The sequence below is a fragment of the Lathamus discolor genome, chromosome 18 (genome assembly GCF_037157495.1).
Source record: "Lathamus discolor isolate bLatDis1 chromosome 18, bLatDis1.hap1, whole genome shotgun sequence".
NCBI lineage: Eukaryota > Metazoa > Chordata > Aves > Psittaciformes > Psittacidae > Lathamus > Lathamus discolor.
Window position 1 is genome coordinate 1,145,171 of NC_088901.1, and position 19,823 is coordinate 1,164,993.

Below are 19,823 nucleotides of genomic sequence, written 5' to 3' on the forward strand. Positions count from 1 at the left end.
AGTGTGAAAGGAAACAGGCTGTGTACTGATCTCATTGGCGGGGATGGCACACAGTCAGAAACCTGCACCTAAATTCTCCCTTCAGAAGCTTGGGGATGCATTGAAGTTGGGAATCAAATTGGTAACGTCCCTTGGTATGAAGTTTGGGAAAGCAAAGACCTAAATGACAGGCTCTGCAGGTCTGGTTTTGCTTTGCACCTTCCCAAAGGAAGAACCAGGGAACAAGGAGGAGCCAGGGAGCAGAATGGAAATACAGAGACACATTAGAGGCTTGTTTACACTTCAAAGCTGTTCTGGATAATGCAGGGTGTGAGCCAAAAGCACAAAACCTATTCCTATTTAAAACTATTCCAAAATAGGAGTGCCCGGTTCCGCATCAGCATAATCCACATTTAAAATGGATTGCGACAAAGGAGAGCAAGGTGCTTTTGTGCTACAATACAGGTTTCCCTACATGGAGTTATTTAGGATAACTATCCTGAAATAATTCCATTTGTAGACATCCTCTGGTGCGCGGTATCAGAGCGGAGCAAACTACGCTCTGATATGTGATGAAAGTGCTTGTGTGCACGCTATAATATACAGGCGTGAAATAGAATTTCATAATGTAATCATATTATGGAAACCTGACTTGGTCAGGGCACTTTTTGAATATCAAGGAATTTTGAGACACAGCCGCAACGAGCACTGCAGACACAGCATCGGGATGTGCCTGCCATAATTACATGCCATGTCCATCAGGTGGAAAAATCCCTCCCTCCTCATTTTCCTCTCTGGATAACTCAAATCTTCTGAATGTTTTATGAGGAGCCGTCTGGTGCCTGAGAGGCCGGGATGCCACCAATTACCTTCTAATTGGGAGGAAGCCGGGTGATTTGGATTCACTTGTTGATCCTGCCACGGATGCTCTGGGGATGATGGATGTCTCGTGTGGGATCAACCTGCTCGAAGCACCGAGACTTCCCCTCCCCTGGAGTTTGGGCACCTTCATGTCTGCAGGTTCAGAGAGGAGCACAGATTCCAGAGGTTGTGCCAGGCCAGCTCCTGTTTGCAGCAAGGCAGCGCTGGAGCTCCCTTCCCAGCTCGCTGTCGAGCAAGGCCATCCCCTGATGCGCTCTTCGCCGTTCCATCCTGACGGATAAACAAAAGGCATTTTGCACAACTCAAGCCTCAGCCCTGGCACAGATTCCCACACTGATTGCGGATCCTATCGTGGGAAAATACATGGGATTGTGTCAAAGAGTAAAAATAGATGGAGGCTCCTGGTTTCTACGCTCGTTACAGAGCACTCCGGAATTCCCGTCCTAAAGGGGAACTGAGGAAAAAACCCAATCTTTTTGGAATTAATTTTCAGCGAAGGACAAGCCCAAGGAAACCACACGACAGCGCCTGGCAGGGGAGAAGGAAATAGAACGCTAACAGAAACCCTTAATTCCCTGCAGTCGGCTATCCCACGGGTAAAGGAGGTTAACACTGAACGGTGACTCTGCTGTACCACTTCTGTAAACAGGCAGAGGCTGGCTTCGCATTCTGCATGGCTTTGGAGAGCCTAAATAATTACCTTGAAGCAGGCAGCCTTAAAAGCAACAAGGTAATAACAGCTCTCCCTGCTAAACCAACCCAATAAACAGACTTTGCTGACCTGTACTTAATGCATTCTTTCATATATGAGCGAGTCCATTAAATTCCAAACTTTACATACAGGATGCAAGGAGCTGCGCCGTCAGGGAGCAAAGGAAGATTTTCCTGTCAGCACAATCGACTCGAAACACCAAAACCGGAAACATTTGCACATCAGGCTGCGAAACAAATCCTGCTTGCAAGGGTGACAGAATGCTTGCTTCAGAGAGTATTGGTGTAGCGCAGTGTCCTGGGCAGCGCGTGATGAGAGCCTGCATTACCCTAGCAGACTTCAGCAGAAACAGCCTAAACCCAGTCATTACCCAGAATCGGAACACGTTGAGCCGGAAGGTGTCATTTTGGTCTTCCTGCCTGTCCTCCTTTACACAGCAAAGGATTCCCACTGCGGCCTCCCGAGCAGCACTGTCTTTTCAACACAAATAGCAATAATAATTCCAGACATCAAATATACACCCGAGTTCTGACCCCGTAATGGCAGTGCTGGAGCATCCCAGAAACCAATCCGAGGCAGGTAGGCAGCAAAAATCATGCCAGCATTATTCTGGATGGCTCCTTTGTATGCTCTTTATCCTGACACCTTCAGATGCTTCTCATCTGATTCTTTTCAGCACAGAAAAGGCTACAGATACCCTGACATTCAGACGCGTTTCCCACAGGGATAGCTTCATTTTCGTAGCAAATGTTACAGCCAAAGATTTGTTAAATGGAGACAGCTCAGCTTTTTTGGGGTGTGAAATGAGTTCAGAGAAAGATCAAGCTATAGCTCCAAGTCAAGAAGTTTTGCAGCATGTCAAGACGTGTCTGGGTGCTGCAGTCTTCTCACCTGATGATGGCTCTGTCCATGCAGAACTGCCTTGGGCTCCCCTTGAGTTTTTCCACTATAGAGAGACTTAAACTGGCTAAAGAATCCCCAACTGGTGTGTCTGAGCAACCTGCACTGGCACAGATGGAGTCTATAAGTATTTCCAATGATAAAAAAAGACCTCCTTTAAGGATCCCTGTTCTACTTTGCTGCCTGTTGATTCACTGCAAAAACAAAGGCAGAAAAGCATTCAAACCAGCAAGGCAATACATTAAACGTTTGTGCTGCAGGTGCTACAGGCACTGCTGAGGAGGAGACTAGTGGAAAGGCCAGTTTGCTCAGTCCGGACAATGAAACCAGCCTTTCTTACACCCTCTTTGTAATGTGCTGCTGTTTTGACTCTTAAATGGACCCTGGCACCACAGGGAATTGCTTCAGTCCAGGCCTCCCACTCTTGACCCATTTTCATTTCATTTCCTCTCCCCCAGCCTGTCATATGTCAGGAGCACATTATCCCTTTTGGAGTTTCCTGCTAATTTGGTCATCACAGGGAGCCTCCAGAAGAACACAGTAATTACCGAGCTCCATCAGACTGGTCTTTTAGCACAGGTAACTCTGACTCTGCCCCAGTTGGGATCTCTCCGAGAGGCAGACAGGGTTTGACACAGTTCTCTGGAGCCAGAACGGAGCAAGGCCTGTGTGGGACTGGGAGCCCATCACCACCCCTTGGCATGGCACAGCCCCACAGGCGCCAGCAGAGAGGCAGGTGTCAGGCAAACCGGGAAGCATTCAGCTGTCCCCAGGGAGCTAAGCAAGGCAGAAGTGGGAAACCTGTGTGCCCTATGGAGCATCTTTCATCCTATGTGGAAGATGCAGTTTAGAGGATCTACACTATAGGTCTCACCTGGTTAAGTCTGAAGACTTTGATGAAAAGGTAAAATACAAAAGAACATTCCTGTTTTAAAGGATTCTTGAAGAAATTGTCAGTGCCTTTGAATCTGCTGAGCTAAGGAGTAATTCAGCCGAGTGCTGCAAGGAAAAACAGCTCTGTTCAGTTCAGGGCAAATTCTTTTCTATTCATGCCATGTGTTAATAAGCTTTTTCACAGCTTTTGAACATAAAGAACCTTTTGGTTTCACTCTGCACATATTTTGGAGCCAACATGGAAACCAAAACCCAAACCATATGGGCTTTACAGCTCCCAGAACCAGCATCAGAGGTTAACCTCAAACCTTTAACCAGCTTAGGCAAACATGTGAGATGAAGGCAAGCTGACCCCTGGCAGCGCTCACATAACCAGCCTTCCTGATGTTCATCAAAGCCTGGGCAATGAACACCAACACACACATCCAGGAATATCAGATGTAGCAGACCCAGGTGTGATGGTTTGGACGGGTTTTCCATGTGCTGGGAGTGAATGCTGTAAGGGGAATGAAATTAGAACCCAGTTGTGATCGTTTTCGCCTTGAAGGTGCCCACTCAGAGCTGCGTGATTTTAAGGATGATTCTAAAAACTAAAAGAGAGGATTGAACCTTATTACTTTAAATGAGAGAAACTCAGAAACAAGTAAACCCTGGAGATCCTTTTATATACCCAAACCAAGCTTCAAAGACTCAAGAAACTGCTGCTCTAAGTGAGAAAACCATAAGGTGCTCTGACAGCTTAGGAAATGTCTTCCCAACCCCGGGATGTCAGAGCCCGGTGACGCCCTTTAACGCTTCTGATTCCCATCGACTCCAAGCATGGATTTGAATTCGCCAAGTGCCTTTCCTGCTAAACCCAAAGCCACAATGACATCTTTCAGCCAGGGCCTCAACACACTACGTGTCTGTTGAGTGAGGGCGAACGAATGCGCTAGAATATTCCACGTTCCACAAGAGCCATTTCAGACTTTTCCAGGTTATCTTTTTTCTCCTTAAGCAAATTTTGCTGTGGGATCACAGGGAAGTTCATGGAAAATAGGATCACACGGGGCTTCCTTCCCAGCGTATTCATGTGGATAAAACATCCTCGCTTCAAGCACATAGTAAATGTTAAGAGCACTTTTGCAGGGGAGAATGGCATTAGCTTCAAGCATTAAACACGTACTTTAACTTTACATCCCTGCTTGTTAGTGCTTGGATAACGCGTAGAGGATGGATTCCAGCTACTCTTTGGGTTGTTTTAGCAAGTCACCCTTAGCCTTCACTTGTGCAAACATGAATAATTACCTGTTCCATAGGGCAACTATCCCACGTGAAAATAAATGTGCATCTTCCAAGGGAAGAAAGCGCCTTGTACATCCTGCCTGCCACCGATGGACAGGGCATTAACCTGTTCTCCATAGCGCCAAGTTCCTGTGTCCACCAGATGATCTGCACTGAGACACGGCCCAATGTGGAGGAGGTGGTGGTGTGCGTGCAAGTTCACTGCCCTCTGCTGAAGGGAAGAGGCTTGTGAGATGCACGAGGTTTTCTCCACGAAGCCCTCAGGTAGCAGGATAATGGCATTTGTTGCATTTCCAGTGCAAGATTTAGCAAGAGGAGATCGAGCATCACCTGAGCCCACAGGCGTTTTGCAGGTTCTATAGTAGGATACTGTCAATAATCCTAACAGCACTGACATGAAATGCGATGGAGCCCGTTTTGTCTCCCATGAATTAACTAAAGATGCACTATTTTTATGCTTGTGCATAGACACTGGAAATATCTGATGACACCAAGGTTCTACGAAGCAAAGGGGACTTGACCCATATCAAAATACACTTATCCAAGTCATCATTTCAGGCAATTAGATGATCATCCAAGTAATAGATTATTAGCATCTAAGGCAACCACACAACCCAGCTTCTCAGTTGCTTTAGAGTTATAGATCCAAACTTACACTGTATTTGCTGGTATTCAGATCTGCGCACATTTTGGTTTCACCTCTCTATAGATTTGATCAGCACAATATAATTTTGCACAAATCTTGCTAACCTTCAATGCTTCACTGTGAAAAGAACATCCTGGCAATTCTGAAACAGATCCTTTAAAACACCCTTTTCCCTCTCACCATCCCTCAACAGCAAAGCCTTTTCTCTATGCCTTCTGCAGCTGTCTTGAGTTAGACTACATGAATAAGCTTATTGGATAACTATCTAATTGCACATTAGCACAGAACCAAAACACTTAAACTGTCACTTTACATTTTGAAGAGAACTAACTTGGTTTTTAACCCAGTCCTCAGCAAGTCAGGAGCACGCAGAAATTGAAGCCAACAGCGTCGAGAGCATGGAAAACAGAGAAGTTGGGTATTTGAATTCCCCCGTTCCCATTTTGCTTACACAAAATTCTGTTAGAACCACTTGCGTCTGTTTAGTTTGATCAGTGCTCACATGAAAGCTTCCTGCGCTTAACGACTGCTGATGGCAGACTGATAACACGTGGAAACTCTGTATGAGGTTAAACCTTTCAGGAAAAGGAATTCAAAATGGCTTGAAGGATAAACTTTCTTGAAGGATAAGTTTAGTTTTCCTTACCCACACCACATACACTGCTTCACGGGTAGCAAAGTTAAAGGTTTTTCCTTCCTTACGTGTCAAGCTATTCTATACAAAAGGAATATTCTGTCCCTGCTTCAGACTGCGAAATGGAATCAAACCCTAAGCACTGTGAGCATGATCCATGTCAGCCCCAGCATCGGCTAATACTTCTTGTAGGAACCTCCTGTCAAAACTAGAGACAAAAGCAAATGAACAGTCATCCTCGGGAGAGCTGAGCCTGATTCTCCCCTCTGCTCCTACATCTTTACTCTGAAAAGTGACAGCTCCATTTGGTTGTTTCTGCCAGCGACTGTTTCATCACCATGCACAGAAGTGAACTCAGACTGACGGGAACACGCTACAGGATTGCTCCAAACATGTTATTTCTGCATCTTTAATATTTCTCTTGCTGCGTAGGCTCTGCATCGGTTCTGCAGACCTGCTGAAAGAGCAGTCCCTGCCCAAGGCTTTTCACCTACCCATGGCTGACGCACTCATGGTTTAACTGAACAGGGTCACGAATTTCTCGGACTGATAGATCTTGGGGAAACACACAGGTGAACCCACCAGCAGCTGCACACAGAAGCTGAATACAGCTGAATGCAGAACTGTCCTGACATTATGAACTTGCACTAAGCACAGGTCTGCTGTCTGAGCACTGGTGGCCTCCTCTGTGCCAGCATCCCGAGTACACATGCAGGTCTGCAACAAAATAGAGAGTTTCTTCCATGGCAAGGTACAATTAACACCAAGACCTACGAGCACTGCACCGATACTCTGCTTCTTCCAGCAAAACACTCCCAAGCTAATGTGGCCTAAGGCACAGAGGCTCTGTTCCCCTGTAAACTGATCTTGGAGCAAGGTCCAAGCAGAGATGAGCTGGTGCAATGATCTGTTACATGCACAGTGCTCAGGAAGAGCCCTTCTTTAAACAGGAAACCTACACCAAGAAAAAGTGCCTTGTTAACTCTTTAGGCCCTGAGGCTTTGGTAGCAAACCATATGGTCAGAATTACCAGCCAGAGCAAAGCAGAACAGCTCACTGTAGCTGCAGTGCCAGAGGACTCCGTTACCCTGCTTTACAACATTCATTTTTTATAATACAAAGAACCAAAGACTATTAGTAGAGAGCAGTGCTTGCAGTGCTCTGTTCTGTCAGATTTCTAAGAAAGAGAGGCCTGTCACAATAGACACAGATGCTTTTCAAATGGAAAGGTGAATTCTTCACAGAAGGGATTCCTGGATTCTAAGAAAAACATGGTTTCGAAAAGCTTTAGGGCTACATTTGAAGCAGGTAAGAAGTTTTCTTCTCTTCCATGATAATGGAAAACTTAAAACACTGATTTCAGATTCCATATATCACTGTCAAAAATGAAAACTGACTGCTTCTGAATTCAAACATCAGCACTGTGGACCTTTAAAACAATCCAAAGTTATACAGCAGGAGTATCACACCTTTCCTTAAAAAGTGTAAATTCTTGGAAAGACCTTAAAAGGATCTACTTCATTAGAGGCCACAGTCAAACCCCACTGTGGGCCAATTCTTTTGTTCTGCTGGTTTGAAATAAAGGTCTGTATTTATTCATTCCTAGAGGTTGCTGCTCTGTTGGCTTCTGATGCAACCCCTTGGATCTTCACTCAATGGGGGATTCAGATCCTGGGCCCTGCCCTCAGGCAAAACATATGTTCCACTCTGACCTGAATCCAGCAAGGCTGTTTGCAAGGGAATAATTGTTTTATGTTTATTAATCACCTGCATGCAAATAGGTGCCAATAAAAACTCCAGGCAGACTCTCTGCCAGACTCAATCTCACAGCACCACGCCCCAGGTTTGGTGTCTGAAATAATGAATACCTCCAATAAGGAGTCATCACCACTTCGATATGCAGTGACAAAAGTTTCACATCAGCTCAGCCCCCTCCGCAACGACGGCTTTAAAAAGAGAGACAAGAAACCTGCAAAAACATTCAACACCAGTGGTAAAATAAATTAGAGATGCTGCATATTAAGCTAAACAAATACATTAATGCAACATGAAGGGGGGAGATTTCAACCAGAGAACTGGAACATGCAGGCTCTACTCATGCTAAATGTGACCTGCCAAGAGAAAATCATGAGGCAGGGGATGACTTTTCTCAGTGTACAAAAGTCTGAAAAGGTTTTTAAAAGACAAAGTCAATTTTAGCAAAATGTTTCAGTTATCTACTAAAAGCTATTGCAGCCCTGACTACAACAAAACTAGCTGATAATTAAACTCATTCTGGAAAGAATTAAACTACAAAGCCTGATGGAACTCGAGTTAAGAATTTAAGTAAGGGCAGGACAAGTTAAGGCACTGGAGCTGCAAATTTCTCCTGTAACATGAAGCAAGTCCCAGTCTCTAATCCACTTCTCACCTGGCCAGTAAAATGGGAATATCTGGTCTTTACTGACAGCTTTCTGTGGGAGACACTAACATTCTCAAACACATACTTAGGCAAGACCAAAAAAGCTTCGACAAATAGAATAGTTAGGTCTGTTACTTACCTTTCCCAACTGAGAACAGAGGTGTTAGGCCATGCCACACAAGTACACACACTCTGTACATCATCATGTACACATCCACCCCTCTATTTACAAGCTTATTCAAACATGAAATAAGCAACCAGAGCATTTTAAATGGCTAACTCAACGCAAATTCAAGTAGGGAAGTGATGAAAACTGCTCTCAGAAGAATCACTTCTGGGCAGACTGCAAATATCAGGCACATGATAATTATCTGAGGCTGTTCTCTGAATGGAGTTTTTATATGGAAGCATCAGCTAGAGCCAAGACAGATCAGTGATTATTCTCATGGAGGCAAAGCCTGTTGTAATTCAAAGATTTATGAGAAGTGCTGCAGTTTTATTTGTCATTGAACTGCTTTCATGTACTTCTAAATGTACAGACACATCAACTATGAAAAAAATCACACAACTGATACACGAGTTTATATTTAAAATACTTAAGGTAGTTATGAGCCTACTGTTCCAGCAGGAGAATATTCTTTCCCAGTAACACAACCATGGCCAGGTGAGTTAAAATGCCACTAATATTTTAAAATCCTTTCTACTTGCAGATCTTTCACCTTCCACTTGGATCAGACTGAAACAAAGTATAACAGGAGCAAATTAAGCCTTTGAAAATCTCATTGTTTTATAAAGCAAACAGTGGTAACATCTTTGGAAAAATAAAGTAGATGCTCTATGTTTAGCATGAAACACTTGACTGTGCTGTCACCCACTTGTAATTAAAGCTCAAACACAAGGCATCTAGAAAACATGCTACCACGTTTTTCCATACTTGGGAAGTAACCTGCATGTGCACCCATTAACAGTATATCAAGTTTCACCTTCTCTGTGGAACAATTCACTTAAATACTCTCAGGAAGGATCAGTGGAATAAAAAGATAAAACTGGCTATATAAATGTCAATCTTTATTCAATCTCCCAGTGCAGTACATGACTTGTGTGCTCCAAGTGAATAGAAAAACACCCAGAAGTGAACAAAAAAAAAAAAAAGACAGAAGACTGCTGAAGAAAGATCTCAAGAGGTTAGGACGTCGCTTTTGGAAGGGGTATTTTTTCCATGTCATGGATGCCATCTTTGTCAATGAACCGGGCAGTGAAAGAAGCCAGATTGAGGATGAAGCGTTTCTGAAGCTGTTTAACAAAAGACAAAAAGACAAAAGGTGAGATTCATTCAAAGCTTAAATAAAAGAGGAGAGCACAGTTTCAGGGATACGCTGCTGTACATCAACATTTTTATTCTGGTTCTAATGGCCTGAAATATTAGGAAATAGTGATTTCTTCACTGCTCAGGTATCAATTAGGCCAAGTTTGTTCTCTGTGGTAAGAATAAGCCTAGGCTGGAGATGGAAAATACACAATCCTGTTAACAACAAACATGTTTACACTTCAGAAGACCAGAGTGAGCTACAACTTAGGGCACAAAGTGTACGTATCAAAGGTACTTCAAACAGAACCTCTTTAAAGTACTTCTTCCTGTTGTTTCCCCAGAGGTTTCTTCCCAGTTACATTCAATTCAACCTCTTAAAGACAACGATAAAGGACATTTTCCTACAATAAAAGCCTTCAAGTCTGAAAGGTTATGTCTGCACTAAAATTGATCACAAACTTTAAGGTCAAATCTTCGCCTCAGATACCACTTCACAAGCTGGAAGACAAGCACAAAATGCAATACAAGTCACAAAAGGATGCTTGAATTATGCTCAGAAAAACATGAAACCCCAGTTGCAGACTGTATCAACATTATGCTAAGCATGGAAGAAGCAGAAGTAAAGTTTCAAGTTTATGTTCTGAAGGACATGAACCATGCTAAGACAATGCGAGTGCCCACAAATGCTCAGTAGCTCTTCCACATCTGGTCAGTGTACGTTTATTACCCCTTCTGGCAAAGGCAGCCAAAAAACGTGACAAGAGGAAGAGGAAAATATCAGCAAACAAATGCAAACAAACGTTCCTTTCTCAAGATCACAAGGGTCTAAGTTTGGCAACTCACCTCCTCCAGACATTTCTTTAGGAGCTCCACAGCTTCCTCACGTGTCATACCTGAAAGAGAAAACATCCACAGATTGATTTCATTAGAGGCCATCTCCCCCAGCAGAAACTTTATTAAATTTAAACAACTGTTCAGCTGAGCACCAAACCCACTCCTCCCCAGCTCACAGAAAACACTTTCCAGATGTACCGAGGATGCCCTGCACCAAAGCGCTCACACTGCAACAAGCCATTGAGAATCGATTTGTTACACTGAATGGGAAGCATGACGGAATTCTGCCTCCCATGGCCAGGGACCAGGCTCCGGAGAAGTCCGGACGTCTCTCCCTCCTCCAGTTTATTACAGTTTCAAATCAGCTCCATCTGTCCACAGCCGGCTGTAAGTCAGGGACAGTAGGTAGAGATTGGTTTTAGTGCTGCCTTCCCTGCTGGGTATTAGCTTTAATAATGGGAAAGGCACGTGTGTGATGCCCCTGCTATTCTCACATGTTAGGATGAAATCCAGCGCTCTATAGGGATGTCAAGCCATGACAATGTATTGTAGCTCACTATTTTTCTCTTTTCACAAGGAATGGTGAAAATGGAGCAGTTGAATTTTCAAGGGACCTGACTACAAAACAACCAAGTCCTGTGAATCTCTCAAAACTTGTTTCTAGAGTTTGTTCCAGATCTGCATCCACTGTTCAGGCAGAAGCCCCATTAGAATAAACCTGACAGCTACACTTCTTGCAGGAGAGACGAAAGGATTACTAAACCAAGTACTCTGCTATGAGATTAAACTCAGCTTTGCACACAGGAGCAAAGCAGTTTTGTAGCTAAAGCCAAAAGGTGTCAGATGAACAATATTCCCAGTTTTGTACATTTTCTCATCTGTAAAGTGGGGATAGGGTTTATGAAGAACTGGATTAGGATTCTGAAATTAATACTTCAGACAGGTACAGACACGTGCAACAATTATGATGAACAGCTACCACATGCATAAAACTAAACCAACCAATCTTCATCACCACCACTTCAAAGTACTGAAGACAATCTTGCTAAGAGTATCTTCTGACTTGTATGTTTTTAATCCACCACACAAAAAGCCAATCCAAGATACGGAGCAACAGGACCTGGGAATGCCCTCTGAAGATTGGTACTCTGGGAAAATGTACATATCATAGCAAACAGACAAGCAAGTAGAAGATAAAGTTATCAAAATGCTATTAAAGACAGACTACTAGCAGCTAATGGTCCAGGGAAGTCTAGTCATGTTTTACAACAAACTGAAACTTCCTTCACTTACAGTCTGTTATGCCTCAAACAGGAAAACACTTTAAGGAGTTGACTAGTTTCATGTTACCATTTCAGCAAAAACAGAAGGCAGTCTTTAAAGCTACATTTATTCTAACAAAAAGCCATGCTCAAATCTGTAGCAGCACAGCAACTGCACTGAGCAAACACCAATCTTTCAGTTTAAGCCTTTAATTTATCAATTGGTGACAGGAGATATTTCTTCTCTGTACACCCCTTACCTGGCTTGTAATAGCGGTCAAGGATGCTGAGGGTAAGGAATGCACCATATCCATGTGCTGCAAAAGGAGCTTTAGCCAGAGCCGCCAAGTAGTCCATGTAGTAAAGAGCAGGGCCTTCCTGGTCGTCATAGCCAGCCAGGAGAAGGTTGACATGATAAGGGGTCTACAAACAGAAACCACGTTTGCATTAAAGCAGCCACTCCTAAAGCTTTGAATCTTAATCCCCTGCCACCTCCAGAACAGCAGCACAGTTGATTTCATAATCCTCTGCCATAAAATGCTACCAGTAACTATACCAATACTGTCTGCAGGAGATTACAGTCTCAAACAAAACTGATTGGGTCTTTTGGTAATATGGGATGCAAAAGCAAATAAAAACATGAAACTTTGGTTCTCCTGAAAATGAGCATGTCTGGGGTTTTTTTAAGAGCTTTCATGGCACATTCAAACTTAAGAAAACTTTAATTATGTTTTCACACCAGATTCTTTCATCTCAGCATAAAACTTGCTGAGTTTTACTGTCAACATGTGAGTACAACGTGAACATTTTGCAGTTTCTAAGAACTCCTTTGTTAATTTAGCATGCTCTTTTCTCAGTCACGCTACTGTTAACCAAAGCCCTTTGAGCATATATGAAAGCTTACATACAGTGCAAACAGTTACACACAGTGTTACACTGTCTTGTTAACTGGCAGTTAGATTTTTATTGCAGGTATTTAATCTTTACTATTAAGCTAACTTGACCACGTGAATGAAGAAGATCTATGGAATCGGTTTATTTCTGTTCAAACCCAACTACTAAGATACTGCAACATCCCATTTCAGTAGCATTTTTAGTTGGCTGGAAATAGTTTTCTCATACTAGAAATTGAGCTGCCGTCTTCTCTGATTCTTGTTTATGACTTCAGCAAGCGCCTATCAAATACGGTTGGGAAATATCAACATCTTTTCCATGTAACCACATTAATGTAGCCATGCCTTTTTACCCTGGTGTACTTGGAAGTTTAGCAATTCCTTAGCCATTTCCTTCATGGTACAGGTTTAGTGTGTTCCACCATAATGAATAAAGCAGATGTCTCTGTACATCTTCTTCCAAGATGTGTACTTTGTAAGATCATGAAACATGCCTGCACTGTGTTATCTTTACATGTAGGCTCAAAGAAGATTTTGGAATTGTATACATACATTTCTTAAAACAGCTTTTATATACTTCCAGTATTTTCCTATCTACAAAATGTTTCTTATTAAATTAATCATACTAACAGGATATTTCTTAGAGTGCTGGAAAGCCTAGATCAACAAAGCAACAAGAAAAAAAAATGATGCAACCAACAATAGGCTAAAACACACAAACACAATTTCCCCCTAAAGCCAAAACATTATAATTGGAAAAAGTTCATTTTGATACCAAAACCACTGAATTTGTACTCAAAAAAAAAAAAAAAACCCAAAAAACAAAAAGTATCAACAGGATACTGTATTTTTACTTTGACCAGATAGTAACAAATAATAAAGCAGGCTACAGTTATATGTCAAACATAACGCTGTAAGTTGTGTGATTTAATCTTCAAAGCATTCAAGAATACTTGGAAGCAAGTTACCATGCAGCTGTATTCCTTTAATTAGTCTCTATTTCATCATTTATTTATTCTGAAACATCACACAAGTTGATATTTAAGAGCCATGACACAAGATCACTCAACTTATTGTGTGACTTTGAATTACCAACATTGGCATATGTGAGATACTCAACCATAAATAAATGGTGTTATATAGACTTAAACAAATCTGTAAGCTGCTTTTCAGTAGTAAGTTCTCCTGCTAATGTTCCATCAGACTACTTAAAACTCCCATGCCTTCCTATTATTCAAGAAAGGCAGGATTTAACCATAAGGAAATATCCATGATGCCTTTACTAGTTTCATTATTATAAATGAAATTTGCAGACAGCCCCTCTTAGTGCTTAGTGGCAATAACATCTTCATCCTGGGACTGGTACTCCTTGTGCTTATGTCCATTCCAAAGGAACGCTTGGTTTTTGTAACTACATCCATGCCAAGTGTTCTAAACTCTTTAGAAGACTGCTGTGATGCAAGGGCTACCAAATGAGCAGATAAGATCTGATTGATCCTGGGGTGGTGTTTTTTTCCCCCCCTCAAATTTACCTTCCTATTAGAGGCACTATTTTACATCCCAAGTAGCTTTGCACTTTACGCTGTTTGATTTAAAATAACTACAGCAATTCAGGGATGTGTGAAATTCTTCAGAATTTCCAGCAGAACAGTTGTGATAAACACTCTAAACCAACCAGACCAGCAGCAGGAGGCTGGGCGGTGACAAGCAGCGATGTGACATCTGGCGGAAGCCAAAGTCACAGCAAAGGGGGAAAGGTGGGCACAAGGAAGCATCCTGCCAAGCATGGACAAGGAGAAAGGAGCTGGCAGTCTTCTTCTGGACTCAGGCCAGACCCTGTCACCTACAATTTAACACAGCATCACAACAAGAAACTGAACTTCATTGGGTTTGAAGAGGCAAGGTGGGTATTTTTCCTACTCCCTACCTCCATCTAACCTAAGTAGTATGTTATATGTGCTAAACCTGGTACTCAAATCAGCAGGTGAATCAAGTGAGTTACTGAAGTAGGTATAGCAGAAGAGGAGGTACAGCATCACTCACCTATGCAAAAGACAGTTGGGTCCAAAGCAGTTTCTAAGTTTGCCTCAATTGCAAAACATAAATGGAAATCAAAGACTCTTTTCAGATCCTGCTCTGGGGCATAAACCCCTTGCTTTCAAAAAATGAAATGTCATGCAAAGCCACATGTTGACTATTCAGTAAAAGAGCAGAGCATAGTAATGAAATGGCCTTAAGTCACAAGGCCAGTGCCATTACACTTAACACTTCTACCAAAAGAATAACTTCAAGGCACTGCCTTACAAGGCAGCCACCCCCAAGATACCAGAAACTTGGCCTATATGAGCCACAATGTTCATAAACAAAACCAAGCTAGACAACAGAGGAACCCAGATGGTGATTTAACAATGCAGAACAAGCTCTGTTTTGGGCTGGGCCACAACAACAGTATCCTGTTTGAAAAAGTGCTGTTTCAGTGTTAGCCATCCTCCTTCACATTTCTTCCAGCCTTCCATAACAAACAGCTTCACAGGGTGAGCAGCAACACAGCAACAAACCACCTTTTCCCTCAACAAACTTTTTACTTCTAAACTATTTTCTCACTCCTAACAGGAGGCAGTGGCATGTTTTACCTTTCCATGTTTTTATCACCCACATAATTAGCAGCCTCCAGGAATCCTATATGCAATTTAAATAGATACAGAGCACTGGTGTTAATCCTTCTGGTATTCCACAAATGTAACAAAATTCACAGGGAAAAAAAAATAATCTGATGGCAAGGTTTGTATCATCAAATTCTGAATCCCACAAACAAATCATTAAGTGCTATGTTTAAAGAAAAGGAGTTCTCCCTACAGTACAGAGATCACTGTAGTGTGACAGTAGTGTCAGAGTGCTCCACTTGCTCCAGGGCATTGCCATCTGCAACACAACAACATTTTGTCTCCGGTAAATAAACACATCTGCCTTTGCCAGTGTCCTCCCACTGTGCTGCCCATCTGGAGCAGGTGAGCTGGAAGGCAGACGTGGGCTCACGAAGGAGGGGAGACACACAGAGGATCAGGCCTCAAGGGACAGGGCACAGCGGAAGACAACAGAACCACATATTTGCCACATCCTGCTGGCCCACTTTAACAAAAATCCTGTTAAATTACTCCCATTAGAGGTACTTTAAATCATATGTAAGAAATAGCTGCCTGTGCTTAAGCAGGCAGGACATTCGGTGTCAGCCTCACCTACATCACCTGCGCAGATCAGATGCCCCCAGACAGCCACTAGCACCAGGCAGACAATGGCCCTCTGGGCCAGGCACCAAGCAGCATGGCTCCTTCATGTCAACCTCAAAACCCCCACCAAATTCCACAAAACACACGCAGACTTACAAATCACATCTGAACAAAAGCTAAAGCAAGCAGCATCACTGCCAGCAGTCACCTACCAACCATGCTTAATCCACACAGTTGGCTGAAGTCATTTAAACCAGAAGAGTTTCACGTATGAGCCTGAGGCAGGACCCTGCACAGAGTTGTACTGACTTGCTCCGACTTTAAAAACTTCCTACCTGCAGCTGTGACCCATGTCAAAAGTTAGATAAATGACCTCTGGCTGTTCCCAAAGTTCTTGCAGAAGGATGTAAGCTGCACTCCACATACATATTCTCAACAATACAGCTCTTACGTTAGTCCTGGCCTTCATTTGTTACTGTACACACAGTGTAGTCAGAACAGCAACATCATTTATCCCACATATTGTCCCTGACAGAGCAACTTCATTCTCAGCATCCCATTCTTTCTTGTTTTCTTTCATACAGCACATTGAGAAGAATGCCAATGAAATGCTTCCTAACCTTGGACCTTTCAAAGTCCATCTGCCTCTTCATGACGTCTTTTCATACGTTGAACAAATTACCATGAGAAAAATCAGTAACTGCAGTTTAGTAACCTGAAAACACAGCTTCAACTTGGACTTGATATTCATGGAAAGCCTCATGTTGCTGCTTACAAAAGGGGCTTGCTTTGCTAAGTACATCAAACAGCTTGGCTCTATTAAATCATTTTCCAAGAAGATTAAACGGATTCAGTGCATTTGCATGAAAACCAACAACCTTATCCCGACGTTAAAGAGGCTGAATTCACGTCACTGTCTTGCAGCATTGGTGACAAAACATTTCTTGGGCCCAAGGCTGGAATTTTAAAAGACTATAGCTGTACCAGTTAATGATAAGTGGCAAGTTTTTTAAAAAAGCAAAGCAAGTAATATTTTAATAAAACATCCTTTCAAAGTGAATTCATCACTAAAGACAGGAGCTGCCACCTTTTTCATGAGGCTCCACTACTTGAAAATGGGAATTTTCCCCTATAAGCCCTTGCCAGAATCTTTCAGCTCTTACTCACTCGACTCCGAAGATAGTCAGCGAGGTTTCGCCGTGTAAAGTTTGCAGCTGCAGTAGGAGACAATTCATAACCTGGAGAAGAAATGTGTGTATTTGATAACAGTACAAATCCATATTCATATTTCACTTCCTTATTTTGAAATAGCAGAGATAATCTTTGGTAACAAAATCTCATGCCATTTGCCTAATTCCAGTTTATTCTGACAGCTACAAGCTTAAAGAGGGCCCTCAAAATCCAGGCAGGTCATATCTGTGTAGACCATTAAAATATATAGCTTCAAAAGTTAAAATACCATGGGCATGCAGCCTGAATTTTTCAGTCCAATGTATCAAGAAAACCAGCAACAGGTGTCACACAACAGAGTAAGAGAAATCTTTTCCTAACAAACCTATTATTGTGTCATTTATATTACAAATAGGCCAGCTGGGCTTTGGATAAGCCCCTCTGTTTACACTGTATAATCTAATGGCCATTTTTAAATCCTGGCTTCATTACCACCTCTACTCAACATTAAAAAAAGCGGAAATCCTTAAAGCTAGAGAAGCTTTGAGAAATAATCAGCTGTAAAGTGCACCTATCATTAACTCTGCTTCCAAACCCTCAGCGAGTAACTGTTTACTTCACTCACCATTTCTCATTTTGTAGAGCTGAACATTCTTCTGGATGTATTCTGCAAACTGTACCGTGTCCCCAGCCTCCCCAACACACAGGAGTAAGATCTTTTCACTCATCTTAAACATTTTGTCATGGTCTAGGCAAAGAAAAATAACACGGTCATGAGAAAGAAAAAATTATTTTGTCAATATCATAACACCATGGCTTCTTTCAGAGACAACAAAGTAAGACTCGGACAACTACATTATGACCTAGAGGGCTAACAAAGAAAGTGCTCCTGAGCAAACCCTAGCACTCAGTTGAGCACACAGTTGGTGGCACAGTACACAACACTTTTAAACACATCACTGAGAGAAACAAAGCTGGAACGAACAAAGTGCTTCCTTCAGCAAGGGAGGCATTTCAGAAATCCATGCTCTTTCTTATACAAGGACTATATCTCCACAAAGGCTATTGTGCTGATGCAAAGTTTAACATTATATGTGGTGCTTCCTGGGCACTCCCTGGTACCCAGTAGCACAAAAGGAAGATCACTTCTGGGTGCTGATGGGAGCCTACAGAACAGCATTAAACCTCCACCTCTGTGCTTTGCTTTCAGCTCGCTAAATGCTGCTGAATAATCTCTGCTGCGAGGCAGGCAGGAAGTGTCACAATCAGGAGTCAGCAGAACACCCAGCAGTGCGCAGGATCTGCATGTCTTAAGAGTTTAGGGAAGCCGCTGACACCCATCAGCCCTTGCAATCTATTTACAAATATAAGTATTAGTAAATGTGCATACCTTAAATAAATACCTGAAATTTGTGTGGGCTTTTTCCCCCAAAAGACAAATAAATCCTACGTTTTAAATACATTTCCCTTAAAGTTTATAACTAAACCTACTTGGAACCAAGTTAACTTACAAAACACGGTTTGCAATGATTATATTTGTATTGTGTATGTGCCACCACCTTTCACAACCGTCTTTCTAACACCATTCCAATGACCTGAAGAGAAGTATTGTAGGTAAAAAGCACTGCTATAACATTCATGGGTTTGTGATGACACAGTTCATCAATGCTGCATCTAAAATGTGCTGACGGTTATTTAGGGTGCTTTTAAGAGCTTCTAAAGCACAGTATTTAGCTTAGAAAGATCACTAAACCTTGTAAACCAGCTTCAGTCTAGATTAGCGCAATAGTAAGTAGAAAAATTCCTTTCAGAGCATTTCAGAGGCTTGGTAATGCCCCAGATATTTTACCACATAAAAAAGTCAAATACACATTATAGCTTCACTCACATGCCTTGTGCTAAGAAGTCCACTGATGCTTTTACTTCCACGAGCTCCTTTTTAACACGAATTACATTTTACCAGTGAACCAGACACAACCAAGCATTAAATCCCCCCCTTCGCTACCCCTGCGGTTATTTTAACACATCCATACCGCGGTGTTCGGGCTGACAAGCCACCGCTCACCCAAACGGCTGAGCTCACACGCCAACCCAGCCGTGGTATTGGTTTAGGCTTGGAAACCACTCCAAGCAACCGGCCCTTTGAGACGGGGCTCACTCAGCGGCCCCTACAACGAGAACACCCACCCATAACTGCCCACCCGGCAGCGTTTACCTGCACTCCCACCTGCTGCAGCCGCATCTCCTCAGCGCCACAGGCCCGGGGCCTCCCCACCGCGGGCCGCCCGCTCACAGCTGGAGCCACGGCCCGCACAGGCCAACCCCCCCCGCCGGCTCTCACCGTGCTTCATCTGGACGATGCTGGAGGCCGCCACCGTGTCCGCGGCCACCAGCACGTAGTCGGGGCCCTGGATGCCGATCAGGTACTCCATGGCGGCCGCGTCCCGTCCGCCCGCGCCGTGACACAGCGAAGCGCCGCCGCCTCCCCTCGCACCCGCGCCGCGGCGCGCACCGATGACGACATCGTCACGTGGGTCGGCGGGGGGCGGGCCAGAAGCGTTCCCAGTGCCGTGGTCCGTCGCTTCCCGGTTTATCCCGGTTTGTCCCAGTTTATCCGGGTTTATCCCGGTTTATCCCGGTTTATCCGGGTTTATCCGGGTTTATCCGGGTTTGTCCCGGTTTGTCCCGGTTTATCCCGGTTTGTCCGGGTTTATCCCGGTTTATCCCGGTTTATCCCGGTTTATCCCGGTTTATCCCGGTTTGTCCCGGTTTATCCCGGTTTGTCCCGGTTTGTCC

The 19,823-nt window shown here is 43.2% G+C and overlaps 1 protein-coding gene across 1 annotated transcript; it reads right to left on the reverse strand.

Annotated features, from left to right (window-relative positions):
* Nucleotides 1-9,383: 9,383 nt before the first annotated feature.
* PSMB2 (proteasome 20S subunit beta 2) lies at nucleotides 9,384-19,552 on the reverse strand. The gene is made up of 6 exons (XM_065697803.1): nucleotides 19,369-19,552; nucleotides 17,653-17,775; nucleotides 17,025-17,095; nucleotides 11,998-12,160; nucleotides 10,485-10,534; nucleotides 9,384-9,625 (listed from the first exon to the last, which is right to left on the reverse strand). Exons 1-6 carry the CDS (start codon nucleotides 19,457-19,459, stop codon nucleotides 9,518-9,520), a joined length of 606 nt encoding a protein of 201 aa, XP_065553875.1. The 5' UTR covers nucleotides 19,460-19,552; the 3' UTR covers nucleotides 9,384-9,517.
* Nucleotides 19,553-19,823: the final 271 nt, after the last annotated feature.